The 21,822-nt window shown below is 46.2% G+C and overlaps 1 protein-coding gene across 1 annotated transcript in view; it reads left to right on the forward strand.

The window, feature by feature from the left end:
* col14a1a (collagen, type XIV, alpha 1a) overlaps positions 1-21,822 on the forward strand; it is a gene marked incomplete at its 5' end in the record, with an annotated part of 88,746 nt that overhangs the window by 7,933 nt on the left and 58,991 nt on the right. Inside the window, 9 exons of the mRNA XM_076160718.1 lie at positions 3,114-3,230; positions 5,937-6,080; positions 6,204-6,299; positions 19,245-19,400; positions 19,510-19,629; positions 19,721-19,885; positions 20,093-20,257; positions 20,483-20,631; positions 21,463-21,592. Of these exons, the coding sequence (XP_076016833.1) occupies positions 3,114-3,230; positions 5,937-6,080; positions 6,204-6,299; positions 19,245-19,400; positions 19,510-19,629; positions 19,721-19,885; positions 20,093-20,257; positions 20,483-20,631; positions 21,463-21,592 (1,242 nt within the window). The remainder of the gene's footprint in view (positions 1-3,113; positions 3,231-5,936; positions 6,081-6,203; positions 6,300-19,244; positions 19,401-19,509; positions 19,630-19,720; positions 19,886-20,092; positions 20,258-20,482; positions 20,632-21,462; positions 21,593-21,822) is intronic.

Genomic DNA, 21,822 nt, shown 5'->3' on the forward strand with positions numbered 1-21,822 from the left:
GACATTCCTCTCAGTCAGCTGTCAGAGTGGGCGTGGCTCATTGATGCTGCGTCTCCTGAATGAATGCGTCCACTGTGTCCACTGTGTCCACTGTCCTCTTACCCAACAAGACAAAGCCCCCATCGACCTGATGGTGGCGCTATAACAGCCACGCTCACGGTCTCTCAGACCGACAGAACGTGTTCATTCTGTGATTTTCTGGCACAGTCGTTCTTCTTTTTCGAGCTTGGGTGATTCCGTTTATTTACTGGAGTTGTTGCTAAGCAGCGGTAGCCAAGCTGCTGCCAAACCACTGGACTCACATTTACTACCTGGCAAGAAGCTTATTCACTTCTCTGTCTGGGCCTTTGGGGTTGTGGATGATTCCTGTTTCAGATAGATGGTCCCGGCTATACGCTGATATACTGTAGGGCCACACGGGCCGGAGATGCTCTGTGAGTTAGGGGGGTGAGGGAGGGAGGAGGGGCGGGGGGGACGCGGGGGTGTAAGCAGGTCTAGACATGGTTCCTGTTTCAGCACATACAGGCCGCTTTACTGTCTGAAGCATCTCGCCCCTCCTGGTTGGATGAAACTTGGCGATATATGGAAACACATTCTGTCCATATTCATTCATCACAGTCGCTCTCTCTGGAACGCCCAACTTCCTGTATAGACCTTACAGGCAGAAAGGAAGGTAATAGCAATCTCGTGTGTGTGTATAAATATATGTGTGTGTGTAGGAGTGTGTGGGTCCCATTGACATGCAAAGCAATGATTATGCCATTCCGAGGCAATTTTCCCAGAGTGCCCTGCCGGCTCTTGCTCCACCTGCTATCACACACACACACACACCCCAGAGTCACAGGCGACATCAGACATGTTATTCATATAGATTCTTATTGTGTAGCATAATTGTGAGGTCATCCTTTGCATGATGAGTGTGAGAGAGGTGTCGTGGTGTGAGTGCATAAGCAAGGCAGGGAGCAGGATGTGGGATTCTGCATGTGTGTGTGTGTGTGGGTCTGTGTGTGTGTGTGTGTGTGTGTATGTGTGTCTGTGTATGTGCGTGTGTGTGTGTGTGTGTAAAGCAATCAAACAGCGCCCTCTGACCTGCTGATAAAGGGTTAAAGATGATGCCGTCTCTCCCCTCCATGTTAGGCTTCAGGTGTTTCACTCTCCATGTTAAACTCTGTGACTACTATTTAAAAAAAAGTTGTTTGGCAGGAAGATCACACTTGAAATTATATTTGGGGAGAGGGATTAACTTTTCAAACATGCCTGCTCCCGACCTGGATAGCAGGAGGAAGAAGAAAGAGGAGAAACTCTGGAGGAAATGTGTAAATGTGATGGAGTGCTTTAGCTCAGCTTAACCTTTCCAACAGGGAGAAACGTTTGCCATCCAACACCACGTTCCTCAAAGTCAAGAATCTGAAAGTCACCGCTTCTCCCAATTCCCATTGCCAAACATTCCGGAGCCCGCAAAGCATTTTTACAGCAAATTACCATGAAATAGAAGGAATGTGAGTGAAAACAGGGGCGACATGTACTTACCTGCTGCAGCTACGTGTTCGTACGTTAGAGAGTTTGACTTTGTATCCATTTAACTTTAACTTGGGATTTTTGCTCTGGTGGATTAAAGATGGAGATTTGTCCTCATCGGAGAGTGTAAATCCTGCACAGTCCACCTCAGGTTGGTCAGCTTCATACTGTCTTCCTCTTCCTCTTCCTCTTCATCTTCCTCTTCCTCCTGCTTCTGTCCACACACATGATGGGGCTTTAAGCATTTGGCCGTAGTCGCCATCGCTGCTTAAAGTCCATTATAATAGATGTAGAGTGTTTACATGTCCGCACTCATGCTGCTCAGAGGTCAAAAAATGTCCTGAGGTCCTTCAAAGTTTATTTTAACTTCTTTAGCTTTTGTGATGAAGAAAAGAGAATTAATTTAGTTGATTGATCATCTTTTCATTTAGTTTCCTTGTAACTTATCAATAAATTTGGGTTTTTTCTCCCAAGTCATTTTGTCAATCAGAAGTACAAATACCCCATAAATCATCTGAGGATTTAGATATTTAAATGTTTAATTCTTGATCTCAGACATCAGCTGTGACCTCTTCATCTATCCCAGAATTCGCGTTATCAGGGATTCCTATTCCAGGATGTTTAGAGATGAATTCCTCACATGTAGCTTGATAGGAGCGCTGACAGGTAAAGTGACTATACATCGGCCCTGACGCTGGGAAGACTTGGTAGCGGCTGCTTGTTAGTGAAAGGGGAGTGGGAATGTATTAAAATCTCACACTAGCCTGGATGTCAAGGCCAAATGGTGAACGGGTGACGCAGACATAGAGGTTATGTCAGCGATTTCTGTGTCCGTCTGAGGTGAAACTGTTGTATTCTTCATGATCGCTTTCTCTCTTTCACAGCAGTCAAATTCTCTTCTGGGGTCTCACTCTCTCTCTCTTTCTTTCTCTCTCTCTCTCTCTCTCACACACACACACACACACACACACACACACACACACACACACACACACACACATAGACACAGATCAAATCACTTTCAGAGTGCTGTAGATCAGTTTTCAGTGGCAGCGTAACGATGAGCAGTGAGATGCTGAGGATGCTGCACCAATCACTTCGGCATGATCTACTGTAGACACACACTCACACACACGCGCACACACACACACACACACACACACACACACACGCACACTCGCAGAGGCACGTCCATCTGCTTTTTTGAATGACTTCACTGACACCAGAAACAGGAGCCGTCCGCCCGCCGATCACTTTTCACTGAACTGGATCTTGTGAAGAGAATACGGCCTCATAATTCCCTCTGAACTCACCTCTTAAACTCTTTCCCTGCTGCTCCGGGCCGAAGTTGTATCCGCCACGCTGACCCGTTGTCATGGTTGCAAGAACGTCGAAATTCAATTTGCATCAAACCGCCTCTTTATCTTTTCTGTCATTCATTCCTCTTCCTAATTTTGTTTGCTTGTGTTATCTCTCCGGGTGCTGGGACCTGTTTCATTTCTGCCATTTTCCCTTGTAGACACGTCATTTATCAGCAGTAAGTCATTGGTTTTATGGAGGCAGATTTTTAATATGGTATAATAATTGTCTTTCAGTTGCAGCGCCGAGGAGGCTGCGTTTCAAAGTCATCGGCTCAAACAAACTCCACATATCATGGAAGGAGCCCAAAGGAGAGTTTGACAGCTATCGCTTCACCTACAGCAGTTTACCAGGTGGGTTCTCCTTTGGTTTGACCGCTTCACACACACACACACACACACACACACACACACACACACACACACACACACACACACACACACACACACACACACACACACACACAGACATACACACACACACACACACACACACATACACACACTGAGAAAATACTGAATCCAGTCCGTACTCTGGTTGTGTCCTGGGTTCTGTCTGACAGGAGGGATTATAGTATTGTATTAATAAAGGCCGTGTGATGCGATCACACTGAGAGCTTCCGCACGATTCTGTATTTGTCCAGCGTCTTTGCCAAATTGGAGAGAAAGCAGTGTTTTCCTAGACACTCGGAGTCCGTGGGCAAATTTAAGAGCGTCTGACAGGAACACGAGACAGAAGCAGCGACGCCCGTTCAGAGTGACAACAGTGGTCATCAGAGTGATCTACAGCACGTCAATCCTTCATTAGCACGGCGAGAGGCTACAAAGCAGCAGCAGCTCCACAACATGAGACATAAAACCGTCTCTCCTTCTTCTCTTTCTCTTCCCCGGGTTCGCACACTATACTTAGTAATCCCCCTAATTACCATTGACTTCTCCTTTTGTTGTGTAATCACAGCAGAGCCGCCGTTCACAGCTATAAATCTCCTTAACGCCGCGGCAACGGCCTCACCTATCGCTGCAGCGCCGCCCGCCACCGCCGCCTCCTGTTTTTATTGTCGCGAACGCTGCAGACAATTATTTTGCAGCTGTTGTAAAAATGAATAAGTAGAACTGAATAAGCACTCTGCAACATAAAACTGCTTTTTCCCGGGCGAGCCACCCCTTGTGAGAAACGCTTTGCCTGACAATTTCTCGCGCTCTCCTTCGACAGCAGAAACAGAGAACAAAAACAGAAATTTATAGCCACTTCATCTCAGGGGCGGAGTGAGACTGCAGCAGCATTTAGCAAATACAGGACAAATATATCAAAAAACGGACTTTCGCAGAGCCACAGAGCGTCGACTCTCACGCTGATTAACTGAAGCCGCGTGTTTGATGAGGGAAGGAAGGGGACGGGACGCTGATACCTGTCTTCCTGTCCAGCTCTATCTCCCTGAGACGAAGCTGAAGCGTCAGCACTTTGCGCTCAAATCAGCCCGTCGACACGTCAGCTAACTTTTTAAAACGAGTAATTTATGTGGGATTTGGGGTTTAACTCAAAGCAATAATTCAGTTAATAAAAATGGCTGTCAAAGTGTTTAGTTGTGGTTCCTGAGAGCTGCAGCCGCTGTGCCTTTGTCTCAGTCTGGCAGCTTCTATGTGCCTGTGTTTCACCCGCAGCTTCAGTCTGAAGCTATGACATCGCATTAATACAACCAAAATAAACACTTAATGGAATGTGGCTTGCCAACATTTCAGCAATTCAAATGTGATGTGGGCTGCCTGTGTGTGTGCTTGCATATTTGTGTGTGGGTGTGTGTCTGTGTGTGTGTGTGTGTGTGTGTGTGTGTGTGTGTGTGTGTGTGTGTGTGGGGTAGGTATCAATGCCAGATGTCTGTGTTTACTTGATCAAATCTCAATGGAGTGAAGCAGCTCCCTCTACACCACTCTGACTGAAGTTCCTCTCTTAGCTGTTGGATTTTGAAACTGTTGCTGCATCTGATTAGAGGCACAATTTGGATATTAAAAAGGCGCAAATCTGTAAGAAGAAGAAGAAGAAGAAGAAGAAAGATACAGGATAAAACAAACGATGGTTCAAACCGTGGAGTCGACACCATTATGAGCTTAGATCTGAAATGTCACATCTGATTTCAGTTTTATTGATCCGCCAGTTTTTGAGGAGTCACATTGCCGTTCAAGTGTGTGTGTGTGTGTGTGTGTGTGTGTGTGTGTGTGTGTGTGTGTGTGTGTGTGTGTGTGTGTGTGTGTGTGTGTGTGTTCATGTAGTGTTGTTGCTGATCTGATGCATTTGAATGTTGGCTGCCAGGTTCAGCAGCAGCACAGAGCGATCCTGTGATGTCATCCTGTACGTTTCCCTGACGGTGCACTTCACCCTCTTCAGCCTCAACAGCCTCCATACCATTGTTCTCACAAGGTGGAAAGTGCCAAGACCGACTTAAATCAGTGTCACACACCTTTAAGCAGGTCCTGCACTAACTAACAAAGGAGAAATCAGGTCATATTATTATTCAATTACAAAAGCTAGAAGCAGACGCGTGTGTGTTTGTGCGTGCGTGTGTGTGTGTGTGTGTGTGTTTGTGCGTGCATGCGCGTGTGTGTGTGTGTGTGTGTGTGTGTGTGTGTGTGTGTGTGTGTGTGTGTGTGTGTGTGTGTGTGTGTGTGTGTGTCCATGCTGCTTCATGTGCGGTTTGTGAGTGGCAGAGAAACGTCAGCTCATAAATGTCCGTCATGTAGGAGAGAAGCAGATAAAGAAGTTTGTCTAAATGTCTGACAGCTTCTGCAGCCTGAGATGTGACTGCAGGACACACACACACACACACACACACAGCTCTGTAATGGACGATCGCTGCTCGTTATCTTTATATTTCATTTCAAAGGACTAATGAATATTAATCACTTCTCCAGCTGAATTTAATTCATGTTTGCTTGGCAGTGGAAGCACCAATATTTCGTTGCCGGGTGATTAAATATAGCAACAAAACCAGAATCAGAATATGAATGAGTCTGACCTCTGACCTCCTGTCTCTCTCTCTCTGTGTGTGTGTGTGTGTGTGTCAGATGGTTTCCACAGGCAGATCACGGTGCCTAAAACGGACACGAAGGTGCTGATAACAGACTACAGCCCCGCTAGAGATTACAGGGTCAGCGTGGTCGCTGTCAGGGGCAACCAGCACAGTCGGTCACTGCAGGGTCGACATAAAGGTAAAGACACACCCACTGTTATAATGTTGACTCTAATGTGTGTTTTCATTGAAGTGTGAAATGTATGTGTGTGTGGATAGAGAGACGCTGAAATGTGATGAGTGTGTTTCCTCTCCCGCACAGCTGATGCAGGTGAGAGCGGCGCGGCGGAGGAGACTCAGCCGTGGAAGCTGCAGGAGTTGCCCGTGCCTCCCGAAGACGCCAACGAGATCTCTGCAGGTAGGACGGACGCACACAGACACCGTGTCCACGAGAGGAGGAAGTCGTAGAATAAATGACCCCCCCCCCGATCGGGACTCAGGGGGTTAAAGAGTCTGACTCCTCCTGTCAGTTGCCATAGTGATGTTAGAGAGGGGACAAACAGGCCTGGGTCTTTAATCCCAGCCCTGCGCCGCGGTCAGAACCATGTGGGTCTGGACGGCCCTGGAATCGTTTGGTGGAAACTCTTAAGCATGTGCAGCGCTGAGTGCTGTCAGGTTGAGTGTGACGGCTGATATGAGGCGCTGAGTGACCTGCGCCGTAAACCGTCTGCAGGCTCGTCTGTTCATCTGACCGTCTGTCCCTGTTTGTTCATTGAGACGCAGGTATTCAGTCAGTCTGCAGATTTAACGATTTAACGTCCTTTAGTCTTTAAAAAACTCATATATTTCCTACCATACCTGCGTGGAAACGTGAGCCAGGGAACCAGTGAATTCATGTTTGTTAGTGTGTGTGCGTGCTAGCGTGAGTGCGTGTGTGTGTGTGTGTGTGTGTTGCATATGACCTGTCCTCGCTCTGTTGATATCTTTACCATGCTTGTGGGTTCAGTTTGGAAACCGTCGGCCAGAAACTTTCAGTGTGTGCGTGTGTGTGCGTGCGTGCGTGCGTGCGTGCGTGCGTGCGTGCGTGCGTGCGTGCGTGCGTGCGTGCGTGCGTGCGTGCGTGCGTGCGTGCGTGCGTGCGTGCGTGCGTGTGTGTGTGTGTGTGTGTGTGTGGTACTTTGCTCCTGGACATGAGTGATGCCTGTGGCTGAGGTTGAGCCCCTCTAAAGGTGTAAATATCATCGTTCCACAAGACTTAGAATTGTCTTTCTGTGACATCGATCCTGTTGCCTTCCTGCCACAGAGTAACATTATTACACGGCCGTATTTGGATTATGATTTAAACCCTCTCGGTTCAGAGTTACTTATTATTCTTGTTTTATTTTCACAGGCTGATCATGTATCATAGAGTTACCAAAAGAGAGCGCTGGGGCCTTAAGAGTCCAGGAAGCAGCCATTATTTAATACGGCTCAGCTTGTATTTAACTATTAAACGTGGCATTATTTTTATGCAATGTTATGAGAGAAGGAGAGAGAGGTAAGAAGGAGAGGGAAAGAGAGAGGGAGAGAGAGAGAGAGAGAGAGAGAGAGAGAGAGAGAGAGAGGGAGAGAGAGAGAGAGAGAGAGAGAGAGAGAGAGAGAGAGAGAGAGAGAGAGAGCACTGAGCACTTAAGCATGTCATAAAGCTTATTTATAGACACTTTGCATCCTTGAATACATGAAAAATGGCCCCTTATGTGCAGATGAAACAGCTCCACGGCAGAATCAAGGTGATTTTCATATTAATTGCATTTTCTGGTAACACTTTAAAGTGTTTTTTTATTGCTTTGAATTAATCTGCATATCAAACTACGGAGAAGAATTGGAGACAATAAATTAAATGTAAATTTTGTATCTTGCAATATGGAGGGGAAACAAAATAAATGAATAGTGCCAACATATTTTCACTGTGACACCAAACTGCCAAAAAGTTTTGTAATCAGAGCCAAAACTTTAATTAAAGGAGGCGTATTATTATGCTTGTACGTGTTATTATGATAGTTTATGGTGTAATATAGTAGAAATGCGTCCATTAAGTCAAATCTTGGTATAATGCCCTGAAAGCTTCATTCTTTAGAGCCTTGATTAGTCCTTCATAACAGGTTTGACACGTCTATAAAGTTTGAGTATCCGGACAGGGTCTCTGCGAGCCGGTCAATAAGAACAGAGCAGCTTGTTTTCACTCAGTGTACGTAGCAGTGCTTGGCAGAAAAGAAGTGGATTGAGCCCATGGAAGCATTGACAAGGTTCCAAATAATCCTGTGGTCCAGCTTTGTTGTCGTAACTTGTGTGTCGCCCTGCAAAGAAAGACTGGGAAATCTGAGTCTCGTGTGTGTGTGTGTGTGTGTTGTGGAGAACCTAGAACACACAACCGCAACCGCGACCGCCATTGTTTTGGTAGAATCCACACACTTACTAAATGAGCTCAGGCAGTAAATTTGCCACGAAAGCAGACAAACTCCTAAACTTGAACTACGTCTGAACCCAGATGGAAACTGTAACTTGTAAACAAATCAAAACAAATCAAACTGAATCAAAATGAATCAAACCCTCCTCAGATGTTTCCTGCTTCCTGCCTCCTGCGTCTCCTGCAGCTCAGATCCTTTCATGTCTCCTCAGCAGACACACTGGATTGATCAGCGTCACTGCAGCAGAGGTCACCTTCATGTGTCGGCCTTCTACCTTTTGGGGATTATAATAACGTCCCGCTGTTCTTCAGTATAATATCTGACTGTGCCGTATGAGTGTGTGTGTGTGTGTGACTTTTGTGTAGTGTGGAGTTGATGGTAATGTTCCTCAGTGGATCAATAGGATGTGCTCTTTTATCTGGTACTGTAAAGTGTGAGTGCTCATGTCTCCGGCTCTTTATCTCCTCTCTCTCTCTCTCTCTCACTCTCACACACACTCACACACATACATACTCTCACTGTGAATGTGTGTGTGTGCATTTATGTGCTGTGGTGATAATACCGATATCCCACGGATGCTACAAAGAGCTGCATTCATGTGATGTATTCTAATGTTTCCATCTGTGTGAGTGCGTGCGTGCGTGTGTGTGTGTGTCTATGTATGTGTGTGTGTGTGTATGTGTGTGTATGTGTGTATTCACATGTCAAGCCAGCTCATCATTGCTTTTGTTCCAGAGTGATAATCTGCTGGCATTTATGTGGGTTGGGTTGTTTACCAAACCTTTCATTAACAGCTGACGCTAATTGTGTGTGTGTGTCTAATACCACTCTTTTTGCAAACAGCCAGTTTTGAGTGTGTGTGTGTGTGTGTGTGTTTGTTTGATACATCTTAAGTCTAAACTGGAAATAAGGCTAAAAATTGTGAGCACTGAATGTAAGTTTGTCATAAGCATCCTAGCTCGTGTGTGTGCGCGTGCGCGCGTGTGTGTGTGTGTGTGTGTGTGTGTGTGTCAGTGTGTGTGTGTGTGTGGGTGCGTGTCAGATGTGGTCGAGTTCAAGGAACAGCCATGAAACGTCCTCTGCTCTCCGGATAATTACCACCACCTCCATCTACTTTATTTTTGTTCTTAAAGATGTTGAACAAAGTGACTTAAATGTTCCTCACAAAGTGGAACCGTCGGCTGTTCTGGACTAAATATAGACTCGGGGTTTAATACCAAACTCATTCTGCTCCGTCTGCTCTTGGCGTGTCATTGACTGGCTGCGGGCAGAGAACAAAGGCTGTGTAGAAGCTTCACTCTGTCGTGTTTGCCCTTGATTGACTGAGAAAAGACGGCGTTTCCTCCGATCAGGCGGCTAACGACGCTCCTGACGTGCAGACGCGTTTCCTCACCAGTTCAAATCAGGCAAACGTGATTACCGCCCAGTATAATTGCGTTACCATGAAGACGCAGGCCGCCTGGTTGGATAATTGAAAACACCATAGTAGCTGTTGAGCTCTGATCCTTTTCAAAGTGAGCAGGAGTTTGGTTCTTTTTCCTGCTTTTTTTTCTGAGGGAGTTTGATGAAGATTAAACAGGAGTACAAGGCAGACGGAGGGAGCGGGAGGTGTGTGTGTGTTTGCACACCGGCTGCTGTGTGTGTGTGTGTTCTGTGATTAATGTCTCACAATCAACCTGCAAACACACGTCCGGGTGTTTTGCTTCTTTTGGTGAAATTTGGTGTTAATTGAAGTCGGTGGTTTTCAAACTGTGTAACGTGTGCTGCTTTGATGAGTTGGGTTGCTTACATGTGGTACTAGTGTGTGTACACACACTTTCCTTCCTGTTGTCTTGGTCATTTGTTTCTTTGAAATCTCTCTCATGTCGCCCTAAACCGACCAGATACATCATCAAACACCTCTCTCTCTCTCTCTCTCTCTCTCTCTCTCTCTCTCTCTCTCTCCCTCTCTCACTCTCTTTCTCCCTTTCTCTCTCTATCTCTCTCTCTCTCCCTTTCTCTCTCTCCACCTCTCTCTCTATCTCTCTCTCTCTACCTCTCTCTCTCTCTCTCTCTCTCTCTCTCTCTCTCCCTTTCTGTCTCTTTTACTCTTTATCTATGTCTCTCTTCCCCCCTCTCTCACTCTCTCCCCCCCCCCCCCTCTCTCTCTCTGTGTTCCCCCCCCCTCTCGCTCTCTCTCCCTCCTACTCTGTCTCAACGCCTCTTTCTCAGCCCAAAGTCTCAGAAACACAACATCTGGTTGTCTCCATTCTGGACGGAGACGATACACAGAGCCAATGGTGTGTAATGCTATTACAGCGTGAGAGCGCCGTGCCAGTGAAGGAGGTTGCCATCTTTGTTGGCTTGGTTCATTGGTCCCATTGTGGTTAATCGTCTATAGAGAACGATCGCACAACAGCTTCTATGAGGAAGAGGAGGAGCTGGAGGAAGCTGCTCTGGTTACAGGCAGGAATGATGTGAACACTGCACTTTTTTGATCTATTATTTGTTCTTTCATTCCTTTTTTTCCCAATTTCGTTCCAGTTCCTTTGACCTTCTTGGTTTTATTCATTGTCGTTGACATGAGGCCACATGACCTTGGATGCATTGAGCGACGCCCCCCTTTGTTGCTCATCATCATCCATCATCTTTATGACTCCCTCATCTCTCCTTTTACTCTTTATTATAATTTGTTTATTGGTTCAACAACATGAACCCTGGCCTATTGGGGAAACTGATCGCAGGAGGAGTTTGTGAATCCTAAATCTTGTTTCTGATATCCGCCGTGTTAACAGTTAGTCGTCCCTGCTGCTGTCGTCCATGTTTCATCTGATATAAATCCAGTATCGTGTTGCATAGCCAACAACAATAAATGTCAAAGCAAGAACAAAGCCATTAGTGGGCCTGTAGTGCTAAACAGTAATATATTTTTATTGGAGATCGGCCCTAAACAATGTTTTCTCAAAAATAACAGCCATTATTTAGACAGCTGTGTAATATTAGATATGTAGACAAGATGTTTCAGAGGGTGTGTGTGTGTGTGTGTGTGTGTGTGTGTATGAGAGAGAGTATTCTGTAGGTGTGTCTTTTTCATTGTGTTACTAATGTGGAGCAGTAGCCCTCAGCAGTAAAGCAGATGTTTGTGGCTCTGCAGCTGAGGCCATAAAGATTAAACAGATAAGTCAGAGCTGATTTAAAACCTCACGACTCAATACAGGACAGAGTGTATTCAGATATATGGAGCTGTAATATAGAGCGGTAGAGTCTAGTCTAGAGTCTAGTTTAACCTGGAGCTGAGCGAAGCTGTGTCTTTGAATATCTCTCTGTTTGTCTACAGTACCTCTGTCTCCCTCCCTCTCTCTCTCTCCCCCCCCCTCTCTCTCTCTCCCTCCCTCTCTCTCCCTCTCTCTCCCTCTCTCTTTCTCCCTCCCTCTCTCTTTCTCCCTCCCTCTCTCTCGCCCTCTCTCGCTCTCTCTCTCTCCCTCCCTCACTTGACTTGTCATAAAACTTAATCAATTAAATTAATTAAAATGTTTGTAGGACACAACCTTCCCACCTCACGTTGTGTGTGACACACACAGAGCGAGTAGATCTATACTCCTACTGCACCTCCTCATTCTGTATGGACATTGTGAAGTTGTGTGTGTTTGCTCTCACTTGCTTCTCTCTTTCCACAATGGGACAGATATGAAACAGTAAACATGCACTGAGCATCGAGGAAGTTGAGGAAGGGATTTCTTCCCAACAACATGTTGATGTCAGTATTTTATTGTATATTTCCACCAAACTCTCCCTCTGATCTATTATTAACCTTCATTACCACCAAACATTCAGATATCAATAAATATGTAGCGATGCATATCCGTCACTTAATCCTGTAGATTTTTATATCAATACAAATCCCCTCATTAAATGGCTGACTTGCTTTGTTTCAGCTTTTGTGCCAAACAAAAAAAAAAGCAATCAGAGCCCAGAGCATGGAGACAAGTGGAAATCATTGGGCGATAAAGAACCAAATCCTCTGCCTGTTTCTAAGCTACCAAGCCTCTTTCAGCGGGATGTGAGCCGAGTGCCAACACACGCCGCCTCCTCTCCTGCTTTAAACCCGCTTTGAACCTTCAGGGACGCAGCAAGTTAAAGTTGAAATGGAGGCCAATGAGATTCTGTTGACATTCCGTGTGTGTGTGCGTGTGAAGGAGAGAAAGAGAGAGAGAGGGAGAGGGAGGGAGAGAGAGAGAAGGAGCATCTATCACCTCCGCAGGGCAAACGCACACCTGGAGGGAGAGAGAGAGGGAGAGACAGAGAGAGAGAGAGGGAGAGAGAGAGACAGACCGAGACACGGACAGAGAGAGAGACACAGAGACAGAGAGAGGGAGGTTTCCTTATTTATATTCCGCTTTAATTCCTAATCATTTATATCTGCAGGTGTGTGTGTATGTGTGCGTGCATGTCTCTGTGTGTGCGTGTGTGTGTGTGTGTGTGTGTGTGTGTATACGCCCTTTATCTATCACCTCGTTAATTCCCCAGCTTTAACATTCATTCAGTATAAATCTCTCCTGGCCCGTGTGTCACGTATGTACACACTCCTACACGCCTGTGCGGCTGTATTTATAGGCTAATAACGTCTCAGAACGTCCCTTTAGTCACGCGTCTTCTCCTGCGGCGCCTTCGCCCTGTTCCCTCCCACATTTTGATTTCATTCCTCCTCGTTCATTCAGCGATGTCGAGGGGTTTGTGATCCGTCGCTGCTTCCTCCAGACGATGACGGCCGCTGATGTTTGCTGCACATTTGTTTGTCCTTTGCCATGACAGTAAAGTATGAATGAAAAAAGGTCCAGAGTGAAAACTTGACCTTTGCTCCGCCTCCATTTCTCTTTTCTAACTGTTTCTATCATCGCTATTTGTGTTTTGAACATTTGGTTTTGGATATTAAGCAGTTTGTTGTTGTGATGAAGCATTTAAGGACTTTCTGGGAGATAAGAGCTGCCAGTAGTTAGTGTGTGTGTTCGTGTGTGTGCTTGTGTGCTTGTGTGCGTGTGTTAGCCAGACGTCTGTCCTTGCCCTCGATAAGGACAGAGGGTTCACGGGTGAGTTCAGCTAATTGTATGACTGTATGATAATGCGTGTGTGTCTGAGAGAAAGAGGGGAGAGTGTGTGTTCCGTGTGTGTGTGTGTGTGTGTGTGTGTGTGTGTGTGTGTGTGTCCAATGACATTTTGGTCATTAGTGACAAGTGCAGAAGTCAATTAGGATAATTAGCCCTCACTTCCTCCCTCATTTCCTTCCCTTGGAGCTTTGTGTCTCTTCGTGCTCGCTGAAGGAGCAGAGCAGATTCTCATGGTGAATAACTTTCATCGTTTCCTGAACTTCCGGGTTCTCTTTGGCCAGACATTCTGCAAACATTGGCAGTTTCTTGAGGAAAGTGTTTTAACCCTTTGAGTTCCTCATCCTTTGCTGGATTGTTCACCTCTTTTCACAGTCTTTATCTTTATAGTCCCCTTTATATCTACTTCTCTTCCCTCCTCTATTTCTCCTTCTCTCTCCCCTATTTTCTGGAAGTGGAGATCATTCAAAAGTTAGGATCTCACGCTTTAAAAACTTCTACTTTATCCATGGAGTCCCGTCTCTGTCTCTCACGGATCTTCGTGCTTTTCTCAGTGGCTTAACATAAGAAGTTTAGCAACAGTGACTCAAATCTACCTTGCACAGCTTCCAAACTTTGTTTCCTGCTTAGGCTGAGTTTCCCCCGGAGCCGATAAACAAATGTGTCTGTCAGGTCAATCGTAGCTGGTGCTCGAGTAAGATGGATGGAGGGAAAAGAGGACAGAGAGACAGAAGGCAGGTGGGCCGACGAACTCATTTCCCCCTCAGCAGATTAATAATTAAACCGGTGTTGTATTGAATTGTGACAGAGAAAAGGCTCCACTCCTAAAGCCTTAGCTCTTACAATGTATGCACGGGGCTAAACAATAACCAGATATGATAAGAGAGGCTCTGCTTTTGAAATAGAGGCTCAAAGAGTTCAACAAGTGTGTGTGAGAGAGCGTGTGTGTGTATATAAGAAGGATTAGATAGAAGGAGACAAAACGGCATGAAAAGGGCCAGACTAGCCAAAAGGACAAGCAGAGACGGAGACAGATGCAGGGAGAAGTCGGGTTTATAGGCCACTTGTTGCTTTTAGCATACAGAGAGCATGTGAGTGTGTGTGAGTGCGTGTGAGTATGTCTGTTTGTGTTTTCAGTCGAGTGGAACAGAAAAAAGCTTTGGGATCAGGAAGCCAAGCAGGAGAAGGCACAGAGCGTCTAAGAAACAGCTGCCGGATTACACCTTAAAACCCACCGGATCCCAGGCATACACACACACAGACACACAGACACAGACACTCACAGACACACACACACACGCAGGCCCACAGGTCCCTCAGATGAATATGAATGTTTGTTGGCTGACTGAGTTTGTCTGCTCGGGGCCTCTGAGCAAACGGCAGGTGTATCAATCCGCCGCTCGTCTGATGATTGAATAAACAAGCTCACAAAACAAAGACAAATCTTGTTTTATAATCTGGTTTTGTGTACCGCTTGATTCTTTTTTTTGGTCGGGGGGCTGAAATTTAAGGCGAAATGAGCTGCGATGCTGTAGGCAGATGACTCGGTGTGAAGTTACATTGTTATTACCGGGGGACGTTTGTTCACCGACAAGCAGCTGCTGGCAGATGTTTGTTGTCATGACTTCTGATCAACAACCAAGTGAACTATCATAATGAATCTCACACACTCATAGGGTGTGCATGTTTGGTGATTATTGGGTTTATTTCTGTTTATTAAATGCTCTGAAAATTATTATTATTATTACTATTATTATTATTTAGCGTTTGTCATTAAGAGGGTTGGATGAATAGAAAATCGATTGTGACTTTGAAAAGTGAGGGAGGATTTCTTACTTCTACTGTTTATCCTCAAAAGATATATGGAGAAAACATTTTTAGAAGGTGACTGTGTATTTTAAAATGAAACCTCAAATTCAGGATCTCAGTCTGTGGAGGAATCAGTGATGTCACGGGTCAGACGTTCCTTAAAATGAAGGAAGCTGCTCATTAATGCTGCGGTCGTCTCTGTTCTCAGTGTTACCTCAACACGCTGAGACCGACTCAAAGGGACCAGGGAAATGAAACACTGCGAGAGAGAGAGAGAGAGAGTGAAATAACAGCACACACACACACACACACACACACACACACACACACACACGCACCCACACCCACACACACACACACACACACACACGTACACACACACACACACACACACACACACACACACACACACGCTGGGTCTGATTCTTGGCTAAATAGAGGTCAGTAATAAATCACAGTCAGCTGGGAAGAGAAGCTGTTAATGAGAAGAGAGAGAAGCAAGATAGAGAGGATGGATATGAGGAGTGTGTGTTTGTGTTTGCATCCCAAACATCTTCATCTGTGTGTCTGTGTGTGTGTGTGTGTTACTTCCTGAGGTGCAGATTACTGGATAAGCTGCTTTGCTTTCAATTAATTGAGTCTGCAGTGAGGAGAACATGGAGCATGTGGGCGTCGGCCTGTTTGGGGAGTTTAGCTCTTTTGTTCAGCCTGATGGTGGCGCTGTAATGTCACACTTTTATTTTAATTTGCAACTCTCAAATCGTAAGTTCCTCATTTGCATTCTGACTTTCTGCCATTTCTCGATTTATAATTCCTCCCACAATATGGGCTCAATGATCACAAAACATCTAATGAGTCAATTCTTAAGAGGTCCATTTGCACTCACGTCTTTACACCAGCCGACCTGATGGTGGCGCCACAGTGAACACGCTTGTGCATCATGTCAGTCTACTGTACATCTGCCTGCTCTGCCCTGCTGGCCTGCGTCGCCTCCCTCCTCCACCTCTTTGTGTTCCGGCCCCACAGTGGCGTCCATTGTTGCGTCCACATTTCTGGCTTCCTCCCACGCGACTTCATTCAGTCCCAAAGCCAGATTGTGTTTCCCACGGTCGGCAGCGCTGCGAGGAGAAGCCAGTAAAGAGTCCGGTCTGTTCACCCCGGCGCCACAGTAGCGCGTAAAGTGGTGCTGGTCCAGTTGTGTACTTTAATTGTGTCTGTAAATTGGTTTGCTGACTGGAACAAGCACCTTGTCTAATCAGGAGCTTTTATAGAGATTAAGTTCAAACTCTCTATAGTCCAGTAAAGTATAAACAACACATTTAGAGGAGAACAAAACAAAACAACGCGATGACACAAGATGGATGAGTCTGTGCTGTATTTAGGTCCTTTAAACCATTAAGACTACCACTGATTTATTGACATTTCCTCTCTCCTGCTCAGAGATGTTGAATGGAAGATGAATGCATGTTCCGGCGTGTTTACCCACTAAACTCTGTATAATAAATAAAGACAATATTATGATGGATTTAAACGGATTCTTTATCAGTAGAAAGTAAAGTGTGAAGATAACATAACAAGCTCTCCGCTAAACTTGAGGCCTTGAGGTCAAATCTGTTGTTGCGCCTCAGTCTGGTCTCTGATTGGTCCACAGAGACCGGCAGCTCATCAGGACGTCAGATATTACAGACACACGCCTGCCTATCGCTCCACCGTGGCAGTTTGTTTTAGCTCGCCGAGTGTTTTTTAAGACGACTTACTGAGCCAAACAGAGCCTGTATCGTTACTCAGCCGCAGAGACGGACGGACGGATGGATGGATGGATGGATGGATGGATGGAGGGATGGAGGGATGGATGGATGGATGACGGAGGAGTGGAGAGAAGCAGAGGAGAACGAGAGAAAACAAAGAGCTGCATACCAACACCAGAAAGTGTCAATATAGCCACACTTCCACTTTTAAGCTCAAACATCACAGTTCCCTTTATTTCCCCATCGATCTTTTCACCTTCTTTCCCTCGTTGCACCTCTTTGGCTTTCGCACACACACACACACACACACACACACGCACACAAGCTTCTCTTCTGTTTCCAAATAAGCGCACTTTGCCCAGCAGCGAGGGCGTTCGAGTCCAGGGGGGGTGAAGAGAATGTCTGGATTAAGGTAGAATGGAGGACGAGGAGAAGAGCAAGAAAGGCAGATGGAGCTTTGAAGGAGCAGGGCGACCTTTGACCCGCCTGCTGTTGTCTGGCAGGCGAGCAGAGACGAGAGACGGGGGTCCAAGAGAAACTACTGGAACTCAGACACGTCCTCTCTGGCACTCCTGCCGCAGCGTTGGAAGGAAGAGAAACACTTTCATGTGTGTGAGCGTGGGTGGTGTGTTTTCATGTCTCTGCTTGGTATTCTTTGCACATGTGCGTGTGTAAGTGTGAGTGTGTGTGTGTGTGTGTGTCTGTAAAGTAATCCTGATGTGATTGTGTAGTGAATTATTTCTCACCACATTGGGAGAATTCAATTTTAATCACTGCCAGGCGAAGAGCAAACTCGATTCAAATAGATTTCTACTGAGAGATTAAGCAATTTCATTCCGAGGCGTTTTACACTCACACTTCATTGTTTCGCTCTCCAAGCTTCTTCGTCTCAGTGGCAACACACACACACACAGCTCCTGGAGATCATAGTGACGGCACACCTCGCGTGCTGTAGCCACCGAGCGCCTTGTAACACAATTGAAAACAACCATTACAACCACGTAGCAACCACCACCAATACCATAGTAACCAGTCTAAGTCTAGGTCGAGGAGACGATGCGAAGACAGAAGAAAACAGAAATTCTGTGACTGCTGGCAATTAACCTCATGTCAATCACATGGCATCATAATAGACCTTAAGTACAACACGGAGGCGTAGGAAAGTTTCATGACGCCTCCATGTTGTCGACTTTTATATCTCTGTCATTCTTCTCTAACATTCACCCATACACACACACACACTCACCCGCGCGCACACACACACACGCACCCACCCACACACACACACACACACACACACACACACACACACACACACACACACACACACACACACACACACACACAGACATCATTTCAGTTACTATATAAACTAATACTTTCTTAGCCTGAGTCGACCCGTTTCTCTCTCTTCATTTAACCTTCCAGTTCCTTTAAAGAACGAGCCTGTTTGTTTCATACGGAAGGAATTCCTCTTCACGACCTTTGACCTCTGTGCCTTTTACCATTTTGTGTAACTTTCAAATGAAGCTACACTAGACTAAAACTGCCCCTTTTCTTTCCTTCCTGTCGTCTCTCCATCTCCTGCTGAACGTCCCTCTTCAGTAGGATTTTGTCACGGTAACGCAGTGGCATCATTAGTTGTGTAATAGCTGTAAAGTCTAAAATAGAGCACAGAGCAGGCTGTGGTTGCGTTGATTCAGTTATGACATAACTAAGTGCATCATTTTTCAAACTTAGTTAGAAAGTAAGAGTTAAAACATTTGACAGAGGCAGCAGAGGAGCACATGTTGGGACAGAAACACACTTTCTTATAATGATTTGCTCATCTGTGTGTGTGTGTGTGTGTGTGTGTGTGTGTGTGTGTGCGTTTGTGAGCTGGTTTCCTTTTCAAAAGCTGTCGAGTGTTTTAAGAACAAATGAGGTTTGAGTCCAATTGAGGTTCCGCTTTTGGTTTGTTTCTATGTTGTTGATGTGCTGTTTTGTGTGATTTGTTCAATAAAAACAACCTGAAACTACCGACTTTGGTTTTGTTGTAAGCTAAAACTAATTAAATGCACAAAGAAGAAGTGTGTATTTCCATATATATCCCTTTGGGGTTGACTGAGAAACCTGCACACCAAAAGTAACAACAAGTACTGAAGAGCTGTTTGTACTTTCTCTCTGTAAATGGATTGGCTGGAAAAATTATTTTCTCCTCCTCTCCTCTCCTCTCCTCTCCTCTCCTCTCCTCTCCTCTCCTCTCCTCTCCTCCCCTCTCCTCTCCTCTCCCCTGCAGTCGACCCGTTTGTGTGTCACACTGAGGCCATAGCCGACATCGTGATCCTGGTTGACGGCTCCTGGAGCATCGGGCGGATTAACTTCCGGTTGGTCAGAACGTTCCTGGAGAACCTGGTCAACGCCTTTGACGTCGGCTTTGACAAGACGAGGATTGGTGAGTCCCTGCTGGGTTCATTCATTAACTATCTCACGTGTCTAAAAACAGGTGTACATGTTTATCTATGTGTTTGTGTTTGTGTGCGTGTGTGTGTGTTGGTTTGCAGGTCTGGCTCAGTACAGTGGTGATCCCAGGATAGAGTGGCACCTCAATGCTTTCACCACTAAAGAAGGCGTAATCGATGCTGTGAAGAATCTGCCCTACAAAGGAGGAAACACTCTCACAGGTGCTGGGTTGGTGAAAGGAGGCAACAAATAGCTTCATCCTCCTCCTTCCTGTCTTCCTCTCACTCTCTCGCCCTCTGTCTCTCTTCCCAGGCCTTGCCCTGACTTATGTCTTGGAGAACTGTTTCAAGCCCGAGTCTGGCTCTCGAGAAGGCGTGCCCAAGGTCGGGATTCTCATTACGGACGGGAAGTCGCAGGATGATGTCATACCTCCGGCGGAGAGCCTGCGAGCAAGCGGGATCGAGTTGTTTGCTATTGGTGAGGATATGAAGATGAACATCCATCACACACACACACACACACACACACACACACACACACACACACACACACACACACACACACACACACACACATACACATATACTAACACAAGTTTAGTTAGTAAAATCAATCCAATCAAAGACTTATACTTAAAAAGCGCTGCAGTGACAGTGATCCGTCCACGTTGTCGTCCTCTCTCAGGTGTGAAGAATGCCGATGAGAACGAGCTGCTCTCAATCGCATCAGAACCCGACGAGTCACACGTCTACAACGTGGCCGACTTCAGCGTCATGAGCTCCATAGTGGGAGTGTTGACCAAGACAGTGTGTGAACAAGTGGAGCAGCAGAACAAGGACATCAAGCAGAGTAAGGAGGGGGAGGAGGGGAATGTTTGATGAAGGATCAATGTGCACCTTGGCTCTTCCTTATGTGTTCTTGCAGGATTGGTTTTCCCAACTTGTCTACTTGCCAAATAATGTATTATACATTTCCCTGGTGGTTTATAACTTTCTCCCACTTAAAGGTTCAACACCGGGAGCAGTGTGATTCAAAGTAATGTAACTGTTTTTCCCCGCCCTTGTCCTGCTGCAGAACATACGACAGACATCGGGGCGCCCTTTAACCTGGTGACATCAGAGGTCACGCCCCAAAGCTTTCGTGTGACGTGGAGCCACGCCCCCGGGAGCGCCGAGAAATACAGAGTGGTTTATCACCCCGCAGATGGAGGAGAGCCACAGGAGGTGAGCTGTGGGGATGGACAAGTACCAGTACAAGTACACAGCTCAAATATTCTTGCTGTTGTTTAGTATGTGTTTTACGGCAGTGGAGACAGTGAAAAATGGCCTCAGGAGACCAAACATTTGACAAAATCAAGCATAAATCCTCTCTTTTTGGCCAAGCTATAATGACCGTGGGCTTTTGGATGAGAATCTGCGCCCTGGGAATGTATTTACTGAGACGCCCCACCTCTCCGTGTAAAGACGCACCAATGGGATTGCAGGGACGCCGGTGTCTCTCTTGATGAACGAGCTCCGTTTCGCCTTGAGATGTTCGCTCCATCATTCTTCCGTTCGCAAACCCTCAGCACGTCCGCTCGCCTGATCCAAGCACCTGTTTGCTTTTGCCAGAACGTTGTATCATAGAAACCAGTAAATGCTGCCGTGTCCAGATGTTGTGGAGTCGCGTGGTGGAGAACTTTCCAGTTGGCTCGAGTCACATCTGTAATCTGTATCACAACTGTCACCCGTTCACGTCAGAGTAGACACGTTTCTCCGTCTTAGACGTTTGCTCTGTAGGCCATTCAATAAATCGATTGCCTTTCTCTCCACCTCTCTCGTTGTCTCTCCGTCTCTCCGTCTCTCCGTCCTGCCTCTCCTCTCTCTCACTCGATTTCTCTCCATTTGTCACTTTCATCTCTCTCCATTTATTGCCCTACTTCTTCTCCTCCTTGCCATTCTTTATCCTCCTGTACCTCTGCGTCCATTCATTTTCTCACCTCCACTCTTTTTCTGGCTTCCATCCATCTTTCGCCCTGCCCCCTGCTCCCCCTCTCTCCCCCTCCCCCTCCCCAGGCCATAGTGGAGGGCAGCGAGGACTCTGTGGTGTTGCAGCACCTCGGCTCCCTGACAGAGTACCAAGTGGCTGTGTTTGCTGTGTACGCCAGTGAGGCAGGCGAAGCCCTGAGGGGATCAGAGACCACCTGTAAGTCCATTTATGCTCTCTCTCAAACACACACACACACACACACGTTAACTAGACGGGCACTCATTAGGGTGCATTCCTCTGCCAAGTCCGTGTAGTCCTCCAGTTCTGACTCTCAATGGTGACATTTCACAGGTTATTGATTACGGTCATGGTCACTTGTATAGCTTCGTCCCTGGATCAGGTCCAAACTGCCCATAGAGTTTTATGAAAATGGGGTCATAACTTTT

This window comes from Genypterus blacodes, unplaced genomic scaffold (assembly GCF_046128005.1).
Source record: "Genypterus blacodes isolate CSIRO-AG114 ecotype Tasmania unplaced genomic scaffold, CSIRO-AGI_Gbla_v1 ptg000107l_1, whole genome shotgun sequence".
Taxonomy (NCBI): domain Eukaryota; kingdom Metazoa; phylum Chordata; class Actinopteri; order Ophidiiformes; family Ophidiidae; genus Genypterus; species Genypterus blacodes.